The 18578-nt window shown below is 43.1% G+C and overlaps 1 protein-coding gene across 1 annotated transcript in view; it reads left to right on the forward strand.

Moving 5' to 3' along the window:
• Positions 1–18578, forward strand: part of LOC139767758 (MAP/microtubule affinity-regulating kinase 3-like) — a 39599-nt gene continuing 21021 nt past the window's right edge. Inside the window, exons 1-3 of the mRNA XM_071697362.1 lie at positions 1–111; positions 1230–1358; positions 7027–7193. Of these exons, the coding sequence (XP_071553463.1) occupies positions 1–111; positions 1230–1358; positions 7027–7193 (407 nt within the window). The remainder of the gene's footprint in view (positions 112–1229; positions 1359–7026; positions 7194–18578) is intronic.

Consider the following 18578-nt stretch of genomic DNA (forward strand, 5'->3'; position numbering starts at 1 on the left):
ATGCCGGCGCCACCGCCGCTAATGATATGCGACCCGCTGCTGCCGGGCAACTTGGGAACTCGAGGACGCAAGATTTTGGGATCCTCGAAGCGAACCGTCGCGTCGCGGAAAGTTCCTCCAACTTCCTTCTCGAGTCGAACTGTTAAGTGAAAACCGAAAATGCCGGCAATGTTAAGTACAACGGATGCGTCGCGAAAATTTCTATACTTTTTATTGATAGTTCAGAAGCGAATTCACGATTAAACTCTATATTCTTTACCCGACCATAATCTGTCCCCCTCGAAAATTCTAAAATCAATACACCTTTTTCCTCATCGGTCCCACCACCCACGCTTCCAATTTTGAACAAGAGACGTAACAAGAGACCTTTGCGGTGATGGTGCAAGTTCTCGCGTACCCTCCAGTTGATATAATTCAGCGTTACAGTTTCCTGCGTTGTGCACCCTCAATGCCGAGGGATACGGCAGAGAGTCCACCGTTTCAATCGCTTAGGTTCGTGCGAATTATCGCCTCCGGGCCTTTACAGTACATCAAAGGGACAGGGGACCGTGAAGGCGCGCCCCATTCGCTCGCGCTGCCGTCTTAACGTATTCGAATCCCAAGGCATCTCTTTTTTTCCATCTCGTAACTCTCCCTCTTTCGCTTTCGCTCTCGTTCACCACCTTCACCCTCCGCACCGTAGAAAAGCGAGCTCGTTGCTCCTCAAGCAGGCATATGGAAGGTGTTTGACGTGCTAGCAATTCGAGGAGAGAATGCGGGGCGATTGATCCCTAAAAGCCCCGAGGATAAACTCGCGCGTTTTTTTCGCTCGGGATGAAATATCTCTGGCGAGAGGAGCCGCGTGCGTGCGCGCACGAATAAAGCGTTTATTCAACCGGAGGTGCGCTGTATTGACGTGAAATTTTTTTCACTCAACCCTCCACATGCCGATTATTTGTTCACCTTCCAGCAACGTCTTAATTTACTGGAGAATTAGCTTTAACATATGCGTCATCGCCGTCATCAGTGCAGGTGGACGCGATGTAAAAGTATCATCAATAATAAACGAAGCAACATAATCTATCTCTCAAAGTTTTTTTAAATAAACAAATCTTGATAACAATAAAAAAACTCGCATAAAGGGCTCAAAGTGCTAAAAGTATTTTTGATATATTTCCCTGCACAACAATAGCTCGGTTCGACTACGTACTCAATTAATTATACGTGAAACCCTTCGTTTCTTGTTTCAGGTGGCGATTAAGATAATAGACGTCGAGCAAGGCAAGAAGGATTACGTAATGAAGAACCTGACGAGGGAAGCGAAGGTCCTGTCAATGCTGCAACATCCGAGTATCGTGAGGCTCTACGAAACTATCCGGGTGAGTGAGAAACGCTTTAGGGCTGCAATCAGTTTAGAGAATTTCGACGATTGATCAAATCTCTTTACCCTAATTGACCGCGTCGAAAGTTTAATCGAGTTCTTAATAATAAAGACAATTCGCCACGGTCGATCAACAAGATTTAGCCGTGTCCATTGTGCCCTTGTATAACGATCTATTCATTATCCGTCAAAAGGAAACTATGCCATTCCGCCTCGCGGCATCCCTCTCCTAGGAACAGGCACTATCCTTCGTAGATTGTACGCTATTCTACTCTCGGTCACGCCACTCTCACCCGGTACATGATGTTCGTCAGAATGCCGTGACAAATCGCGAACGTCTTGCAATTTCGGCGATGTCAGAGACCGAAATTTAACGTCATCCGAAAGAGAAAGAGAGAGAGAGAGAGAGGGAGACAGAAATGATCCATCTCTCTAGATTTAATTAAACACACCATTTAGTTGAATTTATGAAGCAACTTGGATGCGTATCAAAGTAGGAAAGCTTTGCACCCTTTAACCACTTTGCCTTTGTAAGAAACTTAGGGTTCAAGCGAAAAAAATTATTATTTCTTATACTCTAAATTTTCAAGTCTATCGATTTTGATTAATGATGAAGATTTGTAGATAGACTGAAATCGACTATAGATAGCTTTTGATAGACTACTAGTAGATTCGAAATTTTATATCACAGACACATGAAAATCCATATTTGTTCATCATGAAATAAATGCGTATTTTTACGTCTACAAACTTGGGGAATTGATTTCGCCAAAATTAAATTGGTTTCAATCCGCGAGTATAAACTCGGAAATTATTATTTTGAGTTGCGATCCTTTCTGCGCCGATACAGAGGAAGCCCGGACCGGTACCATTAATGCGTTGCATCGTACGTGACCCGGCTGCTACGGACGCGAACGTTGACCCAACACGCGGACTCGCGGGCTCACGTGCACGCGCATATACACGTACGCACGCATACGTACGCGCGCGCACGAAGGTATACGGGCGGGAACACGAGGCGAGAGGAAAAAAAAACCCCGGGGAGAGAGGACTCTCGTATGCTTGTACGACGTAATTGAATTCATGTGTGGGACGTCGATATCAGAGGCTCTCTCCCGGCGGCGCAGCATCGCGCACCTCGTTTACTCTGAAAATTTTGTTAGTCCGCGCGCTCGCTCGTCACGATCGAGTTACGAGGACGAGGGTGTGTACGCGCCGGGAAAGATAAAGTACGTAGGAAAATATGACGGGAACGCACATGCCGCCGCCGATAGCCCTTCCCCGTCTCCCCCGCCACGTGTGAGATTCGAGAATTTCGGAGCTCTGCGAAATATTCCCGCGCGAGATGAACGGACGACTGGGGTGGCTTGCCAATGTCCAACCGGAGAGAGAACGTGTAAAATTTTTCAAGCTGGATACGTCGCTAGAATCATTCTCTACATGTGGAAGATGGCGCACCTCGCATTTTCCTTTTAATAATGACGCGACTAGAAAATTGTAATTTACGAGTCGTTATGAATTCATTTCTAAAATCTACGTCTAAAATTTCCCAAATCTTATCTACAAAATTGTCGCAAATTGTTCCAAACTAATCCAAACAAATTAGTCCGAACAAATCACTCTACGGAATTGTAGCAAGCCAATTTATCCCAATTATACGGAGTGCCCTTGTTCATATTTGTGTAGAATCGTCCTCAGAATAAACAGAGTTCAGTTACGTTTCGCGATGCGATAACATGTAGGAAACGTATTCGAATACTTCAGGGAGCGGAGCGCTCAAATATATCCGTTAGAAGAACGATCGTTCCCGCGAGCTTTCATAAATGGACAAACGAGTTTCGCGATTGCACCGTTCGATTCTTCTCTCTCGGCGGAAATGATTTTATAGTCTGCAGATGGTATTACTTTCTGCGCGCGTTTATGAAACGCGCGGATAGAGGAGTGAGTCTTGTTTTATTTAAGCTATCTCATCGAGGGGAAAGAGCTATCGGCGATGAGAATGCCCGCACCTGACGGCAAATATGATAATATCGAGACGACACCCCACCTCGTCTTTCTTGCCGTCGCCAAATTGGCTATATATGACGTCGCCTTATATCTCATTTCCACATCGTAATCTTTACGACGGTGGAGGCTCGCCTAGGGTGCCGGCATCTAAGCGCGATTTCAACTGCCAATTCTGCTAGATTCTTCGGAGCATCTGCGCCTGCATGCAGGTCGTAAAGTATAGTCGTTTTCCAGGCAAGTCACTTCTCTTAAGGTCGCCTGTCAGTGACATGATTTCGCGACGACAGCAACCCGTTTCCAAACGACGACATCACGCGATCGACGATACCGTCAGGACTCATTAAATATGCAAATGGCCACTTTTCCTTGCATTAATTATTGATAGAGTATTTTGACGTCGCTGAAAGTCAAACGCCGCCACAACTTTATGTTTTTACACTTGTGAATAATTCATTCTAATAGAATATAGATTATGCTTAATATAAAAATTTGCAAACGCGATTTATGTGACTAATTTGAAATTATTCATTTCATATGTATCAATGTCCAAGAGTATCATATATACATATAAATACAATGAAATGTAAGAGATATACTTTCGAATATATGATGATATACGCGAAGTGTAGTGATAAAAAAATGTTATTTTACCGTAAATTCACGATAGAACATAGTAGTGCAACAAAATTTCATCCTCCGCGAGGACAATGTATCGGCGACCATTTTTTGTGTCGTAAAGTTGCGGTTATTGCAGTGCTATAGTATAAACGCGTACCTCCCAATACCCAACATTTTAGGCAAAACCGTGGCATTTACGGGTTAGCAATATTTTCCTGCCTAGTCACTGGGTAGTTTATTTTATTATCCGTCACATATACATAGAAATTTAAGATTATTGCCCATAAAAAGCTTTATAGAGAAACAGAGTTTACATATGTAATTTACATCTCTATTAATTGCATGTATTATGATATTATTAACACTTTCAACTCTCTGCTTAAAAATTAAGACCAAAAAAAGTCTCATCTAAATGTTTCATTTTTATCTCGAGGAAAATCAATTTATCTGAATATTCGATTCAATTAAAATTGTGTATATCCTGATTATAACATTACTAGTTATATAATCAAGAAAAAAGAATATATCTTTATTTCAATTATTTATTCGTACATATTTGTAAGCTAGGGACAGTTATTCTGAATCACTCTGGGAGCAATAAGAAAGCGCGCACGCGTGCCTGTCGATTTTTACGAAGATGCATGTCCAGCGGGCAGCGTGTTACTCATGCTCGGGATATTGAAGGAAAGCCGCTTTAAGCGCCAATTAAGGTCATTATTGTCGGCCGTAAACGTGCCGCTCGCGCGATTTTATGTCGGTACCGATGTTACGAGCCGACGAATCGCGTAGGACTTGCCCGTTACTGGCGTCCAACGACGCCGACATCTCCCTCGTTCGAGGGACGAAGTTGCTATAAAAAAGAACGCGTCGGCAACCGCATTTGCAGCGGATTATTACAACGAATTGGAATTGCCTCGTTGTAAGACTATGATGTCATCTTAGATAATAATGTAGAGATTCATCCGAAACAATTTGAGTAAGCTTATTTTCGTCTTGTCATAAATAAAGCGACCTGTCCGAGTGCACGATGACGGAAAACGATTGCGAGAATATATATTAGGAAAACAATATTACGCGGAAAAGTCTGAGTTGCAGAATGCGCAATGACGGTCCGCGCGTGCTTACTTTGTAAGCAACTTTCGGGGAAAGACGACGATTCGAACGATCGATGGAAACGATCCAGAGATTTTGCCAGATCGCAAGAATCGAGGGATACGCGAGCATTAAATTTGCGCTAAGGAAAAGTCCGCTTTAAATTCTACTCGGGAATAGGATCTTATATAACTGATGCACACCTTTTTGGCACGAGTTGCGAAAGCGATGCTCGTGCCATACGCTTCTTGTTTCGCATGGAGAAATGACTTTCACGTTCGGCTCTTTTCCCATCTCCGGTCCTTTCCGTCGTGCCATACCTTCCCCTCGTTTACATACGCCGAATTTACGTTCCTGTTTTACTCGTACCCGATGATATATCGAAATCGGGTATCTCACGTTTCACCCTGGCTCCGGTTGATTCGGTTGGCAAGCGCTATATCAACAAGTCCCCGTCAAAACGAAACGGCGATTCTAGCCAAGCGAGATAGAGCGGTGTGCATCTCTGGTGAATTGACTTTGCAAGTGGTCGAACTCCCCAGAAATTCTCGTTTAGTTTCTGTTGGCTAGAAGTTCCCCTTCGGTCGCTTTCAGCGCGCCGAACAGAATAATGCAGAGTAAAGCTTAAATCAAGCCAAATAATATTTTTGAAAAATTTATTTTGCAATCAACTAGTCTGACGAGTTCTTCATCCGACAAATACTATAGCAATTTTATATCTCAAGAAATATTTCGGAATTTCTGTCAAACTTTTTTATCAAGAATTTATGTGTTAAGTCTGTAAAAGAAACACGCAATAAATGTATTAGTAATTACTAAAATCTTATTGCGAATGATTAAGCCCTTGGAATAACACTAGCGCGATAGTCAGCGGAAAGGCAAATTGAAAATCTCGTCCCGTTCGATCTCGTGCTTAACATTCGACCGCTAATACGCGCGTGCGAAATTTATTCAGTACTCGTGATTCACGCGATTCATAATTAAAGCAGTCAGGCCGATGTGTCCAGCCCCGAAGAATTAAATAATCATCGGCGCCCGATCGAACACCGACTCGCCATTGGCTGGGCGCGACGAATCGCTCTGACCGTAACTCGTCGGCCACGCGTGAACGCGCCGCTCCCCCGATGTCGCCGCATGCATATCGTTGTATTAAGGTAATCACTTAATCGACGAGGCCCACGCACGTGTCTCGCAAGCGCGTGCGAAATTCAGGAAACGCTTTCTCGATAATTACGATGCGCCTCCACCTCGTGGTGCATTTTAAATACACATGATCAATTTCGTACGACCGGTCCCGGGCTCTCCCCAGCTCGTTGCTTGTTGCTCCATTTTCACGGGCGACGACTAAAACGTACCTACGTACCCATGCTTCGACGTCGAGCCGCACGAAACGAAAAAATAATGAGAGGAGATTGTACACGATGTGTTAACGTTATTTAATAAATTTAAAGCGCGTCATCGTGAATTATCTTCTTATTAAGGAATAACCTGCTTTCCCCCTTTTGTTACGTGCAATTTACTCCTTAATTATAATCGTGAATTTCAAATTGCATCCTACCTAAATGTTCTACAACCAAACAACGATTCAATATGATTCAATACAAATAGAATTTATACTACGCAAATTTTTTAAATTGTTACGCTGAGATTTTGATATCACTTTGCTGTAATTTCAATAAATTCATATTTCTACAAGATATGTCTGGCGCAAGACACATCTTTTGTATCTGCAGCATTGAAATTCGAATACCTCGGGATTGTATAGACTTTTAGAACCTCGTATTAAAAACAGCACCGCGAGAGTCTAAGAACTTAAAAGACCAAAGACCAAAGACCAAAGAATCCGGTCCTGCAGAATCCCATGTTATTGTATCTCTAAAACCTCTATGATAGTCTAGCGTTATCGACGCGGGGAATCGATAACGGTTTAATTTAACGCCTGCTTGCAGTGTGGATCCGTGTACTATCTCGTGACGGAACTCGCGACCGGCGGCGACCTGTGCACACACATTAAGGAGCAGCCGGCCGGTAAACTGGACGAGAACACGGCGAGGCTCTACGCCAGACAGCTGGTCGCCGCGCTCAAGCACATGCACTCGAAAGGAGTCGTTCACCGGTGAGTCACCCGTGCTTTAGTCGCGTTGCGCGCGAATTTTCAGACGGTAATTCGCAACTGGTCCATGCGAAACTTTCTAAACTTCTTTGCAGCGGTGTATGTAGAAACAATTAATGAAAAATTTATATTTTTCCTCATAAAATGGAAATTTGATTTAAAACCATAAGGGGGAAATTTCAGTTCGAAAATTTATTCAATCATTACAGGATATTTAACGTAAAATAATAGCAAAATATAAGGGAAGATGCGATCAAATTTATGCCGAGAAGAACCCCACGTTAATCTGATCAGAAAAATTAAATGAGAGGAAATGAAGATACTTAATAAAAGAAGAACTTCAACTCGCTGTTAACATACGATGTTCGTCGACGGCCGTGTTTCTGCGAACGGTATAAATTGCACTTAAGATGCAACAATCTTATGAGGATCTGCCGAGCGCGATCATTTACCCGCGTCGTTTTCTTCTCCACGGTCTAATAATATTCAACCGCACGACGTGTCGTGCCTTCTTTTTTTCCAGTTGACCGCGGTGATGTACGGCGTTGGCCGGCCGTATCGTTTAAATAAAGAAATCGTCCGGCGTATTACACACGGGGGAGAACGCTTGCGATCGCGACCCTGAAGAGCCGGCTCTCTCTCTCTCTCGTCCGGCCCGTCTCGTGCGATCGCACCGTGTCGATAACGACGCGTGTTCCTGTTTATTACGAGCGGAATTACACTCGCGAGGATTCTTGCTCGCGCGTTTCCTCGACCGGGAATGCTCCCTCGTCGGCCCGGCTAACGATTAAAAGCAGCTTCCTGAATTAATTGACCGGCAACGGGCAGGTTTCCCCGTGTGTGTTGCGCGTGCAACGCGTGCACTAATTTTGTTAGCGTTTAAATTTATCACAGTACGCACGATAGCTATTTATATCTTGTATCCAAGGATTATCTTGAAAGCACTTAGAAATATCACCTCTAGGTTTCCGACACCTCGCATGAATAAGTTAGCGCTATGATTGAAATTGGAAACACAAAATATCATTTATCGCTTCTATTTTTCACCGCATATTGTATTTTCATATCACATCCCCTAAGTTAAGCATATTGCGCACGTATAAGCGAGACTGCTAAATCGAAAATTGCGTAGATCATTTTTTACGATGAATCCCTTTGCCCATCGGCATATAGGGTGTCTCGATACCACACGGTATTTTTCTTCAATCATTAATGTTAGACATCAACCTAAAGGTGGCTGTCGCTTCAAAATGTGTTAGAGGACAGTTAGTCTTGGAACTAATTATATAAACTACATATATCCACAAAATCTGCGAATATCTGAGAAAATGTTCGGTAGATATTCCGTACACCTTATATATCTCGCGTGCATTAACGTTCCCGGCGCAGAAAGACGCGTATCGCAATATTTTCGGCGGGCGTCGCGATGTCGTATGCATCATCCGGGAAAGGGGACCCGGTGATTTTCAACATGTTCGCGAGGAAGGCGCCGCGTCGTTTTCCCCGCGAAAGAGAAGGCGTAATGACGCACGCACGTGACGCGTTACGAGGTGGAGTAGTTCGCTTTTGTTGCTCACGAAGGATCGGCGAATATAAAGCAGCCGGCAATATGGCGTACGACACGGCAGTTTGTTTTCGTCGAAAGCGCAAAGTCTCAATCTCGGATGATGGTGATAGATCGTCGCTCTCACGGACTCGCACGTCACGGGTGAGGGAGGCAGCGGGGAGGGACAGAAAGGGTGTCGGACTGCGAGGGATCTCGCAAGGAGGGTTAGGAAAATCGCTATAAGCGATCGCTTAACCCCTCGAGAGATTAGCCCGTTTCTCGTTTGCGCGGGGAAAGGGAGAGGCTTCCTGCTAATGGAAATGGAGAAGATTTGGTGCTAAGGATAGTTAACGATCACTGCCCGCGGATTCGTTCTTTTTTGCCATGCTGTGTATTCCCAGATTAAGACAAACGAAGTCAGGAGCTACTTCGACTTATTTCTGATAAAGAACGTTTCAGTTCTTCTTCCAACGCGTTATCTTTGCGAAAGTTGTTTTTCAGAATTATCTTGATAAACTATGTGATATATACACGTGTGACTAATGATAGCCGATATTCTTGATTCAAGTTCCCTTCAATTGCTTAATCCAACTGTAAACAATTCCATAGATCTTAATACATGTTGCCTGTTAAGATTAAAGGTGTTTACATAGAATGAAGATATGAAGAAAGATTGCTAAATGATAACGAAACAGACAGCAATGTTTATCTTTAACTAAAGAATTAAATTGTTTGTTCTGTATTTTCTCTTCATCCGATGTTGTCATATATCGTCACATACAATTCCGAGAGATTCTCCGCGGATTTTCTCGACAAGGGATAGTTGCGAAGAGTGAAGGGAAGAAGGAAAAGAGGAATCCTTTTTATATAGCAGCCCTCTTCGCTCGGGACCGCCGAACATCCGCAGGCTTACGTTTTAATTCCGACGAACGCCTCCCGTTTGCTCTGCCATTATTCGCCGGACAAAGCCATGATCCTCGAGCCGTGAGGGCACGGACTTCTTGCGGGATCCTCATGAGCGGGGGCCGGATTACGATTCCTGTACTATGTGCGCTATTCTACCGGAAGAGAGAGAGAGAGAGAGAGAGAGAGAGAGAGAGAGAGAGAGAGAGAGAGAGAGAGAGAGAGAGAGAGAGAGAGAGAGAGAGAGAGAAAGACAGTCCCCTGATATATCTGATGAAAGGCCGCCTCGCGTGTTTATCGACGCTTTTACTTACGCAGGAAAACTAGTCCCGACAAGTAGTAAGAGTAAACGGTAAAGCTGTAAATCGAGTACCGTGTTGCACACCGGCAGTATCCAACGGAACCGGTAGCAATTATTCTATACGCGTTTGTCTAAACGCCTATTTCAATTAATTGTAAGTTATTATCCTCTGCACTCTATTACAGCTACTTGCACGATTAGTTCTCTCGACGAGAAAATATTACGTTGGACTTTCTATGGACTTGTTCTTAATCTTCAAGCTACATGTATTCAGATCTGCAGCCATCTTCATAAATAGAGAATATAACGAAATATTAACTTGACCCAATAACATCTCCCAATATTTTCACAAAAGAGTATTATGAAAAATTGAGAATATAGATATCTATTTCTTCGGGTGGTAGATATGAGATATGAAAAGACTCTAACGCGAACTTATTTATAAGAAGTTTATTCACCGTTCTTGGAACCGTTCTTGGAGAACGGACCTTACAATGGTCAGGTCGAAGTTCGCCGGTGCAAAAAAATCGGGCGTGTAAGCCGGTGAATATTCAACAGAGGCGAATACCGTTATAATCTAGGATGAATTCGCCTCAGCGAGCCTCTTTCTCCCACTTTTTCTCCCTCTTTCTATCTGTTTCTTCGCTCGCCTCAGATCACGTGCGAAACGAGCGGGAGAGGAAAAGGCGGAAAAGCATCTCAGAAAGTATCAGCGACCGGCGGCGGTAGAAACGTTAATGGACACACGGGCATTCGGTTATCCGCCTAAGTATAGTACTTACGGTGCCTGTATATCTTTCGGCCCGTTATACGCGTAGTTTCGCCAGTCCGAAGCGCTTCCGCCGGCTGGCTAATCGAGTCTATGGTTGGCTAATTGGCTCCGTTCGCCGCCGCTGACCTTGATCTCTCGCGGCTAGTTTTATTTCGCCATTTCTATTCCACCAGCGTGCCATCTCGTCGTCGCCCGGATGTCGCGTCGATTCTCATCTCATCCGCACGAAGACCACAATTACCTCGCCCCGAGAAAGTTTTTTCGTAGGGATGACGATGGGCGAGAGATGGATAACGAATAGTTACAGCGCGTTCTTACGCATGGTAATTAAGATGTGGGGGGAACGTATAATGCGGAAGATAAGATATGACTATGACATAGAAAACGTACCTAGTATTAATTACAGCTAATATGTATTAATTAATCCAATCATTCTTTGCTAGATATTATTTCGTTAACTATGAAACTTTAGATTTTTATAAATACGAGTGTATTATTGATATTAGCGTTGTGTACCTATAAATATCATAAAAGAAAAGATTACTTTTTTTATTAATGAAAACCCTTGGTTTCCATTAATTGTAAGATTTCTTTACGTAATATGTCTTTCGTGTCAATTAATATAAAAGATTGATGATTAAAGGCAAAATATATCACAAATATATATCCTTTAGGTCTCTACTCGTGGCGAGTGGAGCATTCAAATCTCGGAAATAGAAAGTCCTCGTTGCACCGCGGCGCGACAAAAGCCGACGACACATGTAATAATGCCAGATCGATCACCGAGATCGATCGGCGTGACGAAACGGCCGGATCGGTCGACCGATCGATCGATCGGCCGATCTCAAAAGTGCAACGATGCCCGCGGGTCTCACGACGCAGCCACGCGGCGGTGTGTTCCACGAACTTTAGCATTTGTGCTAACCGCGAACGGGGCTGCTTGATAATCCGCATTAACATGGGAATAGGAGTGCATTTCGAGGCCGGTGCCGAGCCTCAATAACGTATTGCCTATTACATGGAAACGATACCGCTCAATATCTCGCTCTCCGCACACACCTCGGACACGTCCGCTCCTTGCGACAGCTCTCCTCTACTTCTTACACCGAACAATTTCAACTTGAGGCCGCGGCGAAACTGAATCGGCAGTTATGCCGGTTTCACACGGACAGAATAGATTTATCAATAAATTCGACGACAACTGACTAGATTTATTTGTGACATATTATAAAAGCATATAATATAATAGAGCTTTTAAATATTTTAAATAGAGCACGAAATTCTACAACTTCTTAATTATATTACAGTAAAAAATTATATCACATTACTTATTGATAATAATCAATTATTCGATTTGTGCTATTTTTTCATTATTAAAATTTGATAACATTACGTTGTTTTTGAAATTAAATTAACAAAATTTTCAATAAAGAAGGTTTTGGAGGCCAGACAACAATCTGTTAAAAGGCTTAAGGATTATTCTAGCTTCTATAAAGGAGAATACAATACGCCATTTTATGACTCCTATGAAATCGATCTTACTTTCACGGTCATGCTTAAATATAACTCACTGGCGTGCCCCTCTGAAATAATATTTATTATACTCGCTGGAACTGCACGAGGATGTTCGTTTCCATCGAAAGTACTACGAGTTCGATTATTCCCGCTGTGGAGAGAATTTAAAGTACAGGATTGTTCCCCGATTTACTACGCCGTCCGTAATGGACACGTTGCCTTCCAAGTTTTGTAATCGATATCGCCACACAGAAGAATATGACAGTCGTCATCGTGAATAACGAATATGCTCCAATTTTTTCGTAATTTCCGTTTGATACTAGAATCTCGTTCTAGCGAGACAACGATTCCCAAATGATATAAAAAGATAACTTCAATTAATATATTACTTCACAATATAGTTAAAATTAAGATAAAAATTAATTAACACTAAAGGCAATAATCCTAAATTGATTACACATATATTTTTTTAATTGCAATATTTTAAAATACTTTGCCGTTAATAATACTTTAACGTGTATTGTCAAATATTTTTCTATTGTCAAATATTACGTGTCGCCAATTTTTCTGAAAGTAACAGCTTGATCTCCCTCATTTCTACTTTATTTCATATTCTCAGGGTCTTCTCTATGCGTCTCACGGGCACATATTAAATTGTTCGAGTAATCCGATCCTTAGTTATCGCCTGCGAAATCGCAACATCGGGATGCGCGGCAGGTGCGCGTCGTAGCTCGCGAGACATCGAACTTGATCAGCCTCCGGATGAGGCGCAGGTGCTGCAGAAAAGTTTCTACGGGTATGAGTCGGACCGCGAGGGCGATATTTTCTGGCTTCCCGCACCAGGCAGTTGACAGGAGCGTGATATAGGGACGGAGGAACGGACTCGATTGTTTTTCCAGCGATAAGACGGAGACGGCGCGGCGGCGCGGGCGGGCCGCCTTCTAGAAGACCGGGGATCTCCTGCGGCCCCCATCGCGCGCGGCACTCGCCATTACCGCACGGAAATTACCTCGAAATTAATTTAAACTTTCATAACAAGTAAACTGGTCGCCGGAGACGAAACGAGATAGCGGCGGCCGCCGGATCATCCCGAAGCGAAGTGGCCGGATAGCCGGCATCGGGCCTACTCTTAATAGCCATTTCTGAATCTCTTGTGAAGTATTAATTAACAGGAAACCGCTGCGGTCGAACGTTTCGCGGACTATCTATCCTCCTTTTTCTCTTGAGTTTTAATTCCAAGCGTTTCCGACGTAAAACTTAGCATTTAACTGTCTTACTGTAGACATATTTAACGCAGTATTTTTATGGTATATTCTAAGGTAATATAATGATAATATTACTTTAAAAAATTTGACGGATACTAATTTATTAATAGTCCCAATAAAAAACTGTAAACTCAACTTTACAGTTGTTAATAGAATTAAAGTTATGGAGAGCGCGCGCGTCTATTTCCGTTTAATCCTGTACGAACTCGCTATCTTGTTACAGTCGTAATACGAGAAGGCCAACTTAATCAATGTGCAACCATAAAGAAGGATAAAAAGGGAGGCAGCCCTCTACTAATACTAATTTATTCTGTAAAACGCTTACACCGGGGTGCGATTTGTCTCCGGAAAAGAAAAGCGGAAGCGGGAGCAGGAACAAATCGAACGCACGTACGGTTTGTCCGTTCACCCGACACTCAGCCGGGTGATTTATTTCTTAAATCAATTAAGGAGATCTGTATGTCGAGTCCGTGGGGTGGTCTTAGAGACGGGGTTGAGCAATTCCAGGCGAAGCCCGCGGTTCTTGCCGCGTTCGCAAAGAGGGTGAGAAGATCGGAAACATGAACGGGATTGGCGGGGCGTAAAGACTCGCGAGCGAGAAAGACGAGATCGATAGGTGCGAAGGAAAAAGCATATAAAAAAAAAGAGGGAACGGAAGCCGGGGAACGCAATCGTCCCGCTTGCTCGCTGCGGTTTCTCGCCGTTGCGAGAAGGATCGGAGACTCAGCGATTTCGAGATTGATTCCGCACGTTGGCGCTCGAGAGAAGTCACTGATTAAAAAGCGGTCTTACCCCATTAAGGAATTGAAAATTAAAAAGATTTGTTCTAGGATCAGGAAAGCTAAAGATTATCAATTACCGCAGTCATCGAGAGACTTGTGTGCGCCACGCGTACAAATATTTGCTAATTCCATTTTAATCTGCAGAAGAAGAATACTGCCGTCGCGGCAGAACCGCCGCAGCTACTTCAGAATTTATCAAAGCTTAGCTACTTGGAAAAAGAATTAATCCATTATTATGGGAAAATAATTTGTAGACTCAGCTTTCCAGCAAATAAAATTAGCATTTTAAATAAATCTTCTTGCTATCGATATAATAACTGGCGAAATTTGCCACGACAGCGTAAAATATGCTGCGCCAGCAAACCTTTTTCTCCGCGCATAAACTGTCATGTACAGGAGTTCTGAGAAGCACAAAGCTACAGAAATAAATGATCGTCGTGCTCGTTCGGGCATTGATAACGACAAACTGTATAATGTGCCACAGTATTCTGTGCAACACCGACAGTCAGTTTATCCTGACAGGCTTATGGTCGTTCAGAAACCAAGGACGAAGTTTATTACCCCTTTTAACGCGATTCTCAAACGCGAATAGTGGCAGCTAATGGGTTAAGCGTTTTCGCGTTTATCCTCTTCATGGAAATCGCTAAATCTCATACACCATCGTATATTTGAATCGATAGCTCCCTCCCTCCGTCTCTTTCTCTCTCTGTCTCTTTCTCTCTCTCTCCCTCCCTCTCTCTCCCTCCTCCTCTCTCTCTCTCTCTCTCTCTCTCTCTCTCCCTCCCTCTCTCTCCCTCCCTCTCTCTCTCTCTCTCTCTCTCTTCGTACGGTTCGCAATCCGAATCCTTGAATTGCCTCCGAGAGAAAATCCGGTCGCGGACCATTGCTTTCAGCGCAAGGGTGTATTGGACGCGTCCGATCGAGCGGATCCTGTCGCAACATCCCCTTGGCAAGGAATTCCGGGATTGCGAGCGACGTCGCGCGCGTGTACGTACGTGTGTGCACGCGCACGCGCACGTGTGTACACAAAAGGCCCTGGTCCGAGAGCTTGAAGAGGAATGACTGTAGCGGAAGGACCGAGGGACCGAGCTAGGCGGGAAACGCAATTAGAGCTCAACTGGTCGGTGTTAGGAAGAGCTTTCGGATGAGAAGGACGAGGGAGGACAAGAGGAAGGGAGGGATGGCGAACGAGCAGAATTTTCCTGGGGTTTCTGTGGGCGGAGACCGAAAGCGAAAGATCGTTCCGTCCTGGCCGACGGAGACGGAGGGTCCGGCTTCTAGAAATCAATGTGATATCTTTTGCGGTTGCTGAAAAAATTCAAGCGCAAGAGAGCACCAACCATTGATCCTTTCCTGTTTGTAACGCGACTTGTTCGAGAGCGAACAGCCACTTCTTCTTAACGCGACGTTTACTTTAATCGCAACCCGTTATATGGGAATATATCGCGTAGCTTTCTGTTTTTAGATAATAAATTTGCTTACATTTTATTTTTAAAATATATTATTTTTCATTATTATATGAATATTTTTTATTAAGCGATGCGCGTTTTTTATTAGCAGCAAAAATATTCTTATAATTAAATTTCTTTTTCTCCTAAATAAAAATTCCATCGTTGAACGGTTACAAAAATAATCGACTTAATATTACAGGCCTCATATATATCCTCACAAAAGATATAAAAGATTATATATATTCTTACAAAAGGACGTGATATATTTGCGTCGTTTTAACAAGATTTCTCGAATATCCAGTATTGTGGCGTTTTCAAATGACTTCCTCGAGAACAGAGCAAATCGTCCGTGGCTGCGATATTTTCTCAAGATCATCTCGGCAGGATTGTCTCCGCGTTTATTTGCGACACTAACAAGTTTTGTGCATTTAATGGAGCGTAACATGCGGCTAGCATTTTGATAAATTCAACTTTCATTGGAAAATACCCGGAAAAACATACATAACGTCATTAATTTCCTCGAATTGTCGTCCATAAAAATAGATATTAGTTTTGCATATGTATGAAATTTAAATTTTATCTGAAGCAGTTTTAATCCCTGATTTCGACAAACATTTAATTCTTCTATTCACTATATTTATACAGAATGTTTCAATTCAAATGGCTCGCGCTTTATTCGCCGAAGAAAGACGTCGAGCGTCTCCAATATATCGGATGAATTTAAATCACGGGATTTCCTTCCGATTCACCACGAGTAGATCTAAAAGCGTATCTGCAAGGAAACATCTCGAAATACTTTCGATACCATTCGACGATTATTCACTCGGTTTCCAAAGCGGAGGAAAGAGCGACGGAAAGGCGAGCAGGGGAATTTACAGAAATGAATGAAGACGGTTACGGGAGACGGTTCTATCAAAATACGTGCATTTCCGCGTCTCGCCTTCTCGACGTCAGGGCGACGTTATCACGTCGCCGGAAGCGCGCTTTGGCTTTCGTCCTGTGCATCTCGCGTCAATTCAATTTCCACGGAAAAAAATAAAGCGCTCCGCGTCGCATCCTTTTCGCAACACCGTCTGGTTGCATTTGCATTGGGAGATTCGCGTGAGCGAGCGAGCGAGCCTTGAGGAATCTCGGATCGGTGCGATCGATCGCGCAAGGTCAACTGACGTTGTTAATGCGCGGCACGCGCTGACGCCATCCGGTTGCATTTGCATACAACAGAGGAAACAACGCTGTTGGTCACCGTTGGTTCACCGTTACGCACCGCTAGGGAACTTTTCCCTGAACATGGATGAAGGACGCCGCGACGACAACTTTTCCATCAAAGAGATGAAGAACTAAAGGGACAGTCTTCACTCACAAATCTTACGATGAATTTACTTTGACATAACTAGAGTCTATAGAAATTTTTTATATGAAATCCGATAAGATATTTAACATGAAAGATAAAAGACCGCCCTTTGGATTGGAAATTATAAGAAGTTATCACAGAAGATTTTAATTTAAAAAAGTTACATTAGAGAGATGAAATTAAAACATTGTAAAATATCGAAGCATAAAAATAAACGAATAGATTAAAAGCATCAGGCCACGTACGATGCAACAAGCGTAGAAGTCTTTGTGAAGAAAAAAAATATAAAGGATAATACATGCGTATAAAAAGCAAGGAGATCAAGTATATATGTCGTCATAATCTACCTACGAATTATGTCTTTCAATGGACTCCACGTAAGTCCAGTAGACAGTGGGCTTGTACCTCGTTAATTTGCAAAACAAATACATTTTGTAATCTAGGAGCGGTGTCCGCGAGCGGATTATGCAATTTTTTTTATCTCCTTTTGTCGATCGCTATATATGTATCGATAGTAGAAGTTGCTGCATGCTCACCGTTCCGAGAGTATCTTGACCGTCGTTCTCTTAATCGTCTATCTTAAATCTTGCGCAACGATGTGTCGGTTCTGTCGCCCTTTCGATGAATTTTAATGACCGCCACGAGACGTTTAAAAGTCGCGGCGCGTAAAGATAGACGTATGCGCTCAGGTTCCGGTTTGCCTTGCGCATGAAAGCGACAGGATTATACCGACGACCGTTTCTTTCGTTTTTCCTCTTTTTTTCAACCTCGTCAACGCGACATGCCAATTCACGTTGGTATTAATACGCATCTGCTTCATTATAGCTAATAGCATTTCATTAACACCCGCTTCGATGCAAAAAATTCGAGGCCTTTTACCCTCGCTCGATTGTCGATTTTAAACAGGCAAAAATTCAATTCATTCGCAATGGAATTATTTTGACTTTTAAGATTCTATCAAACCGAATTGTTAAAAAAAACATCATACAAGTATTACTCATAATCTCCATGAATTTTTTTTTCATTTCATATATTTTTAATACTCTTCAATTATATTTTAATACCAAAAAGGTAGAAGACTGAAAACATGGGAAGCATGAAAAAACACTGATTATCTTAAAGAAATGATTGATTGTTCGTTGTAGAATTTACAATGAACAAAAAACATGTGAACCTTGGGATACTCCCGCATATGAGTGAGTGCTACTACCTACTACAGACGCAAACATCCGCGCGTTGTAACTGGTAAAGGGTTAGAGAGAAAGTCGTTACGGGAGTAACATTATTCCTCGCCTCGGTGATGGCTTGGCGTACGAGTGCATTGTCTCGGTAATTCACGAGCGAATTTGTCCGTTCCCCGCCACCTCTCCTATGCCCTCATCGAGCGCTAAGGAAACGTGCGTAAATACGCATAACCGGTCTGGCACGCTTTATGCACTCGATAATGGTGCATTTACTCCCCTCTGTTCCCCGTCAAGTGCATCACTTGCGATATAGAGCTC

This window comes from Temnothorax nylanderi, unplaced genomic scaffold (assembly GCF_030848795.1).
Source record: "Temnothorax nylanderi isolate EJ_2023f unplaced genomic scaffold, tnyl_v1.0 TNYL_tig0012_pilon, whole genome shotgun sequence".
Lineage (NCBI taxonomy): Eukaryota > Metazoa > Arthropoda > Insecta > Hymenoptera > Formicidae > Temnothorax > Temnothorax nylanderi.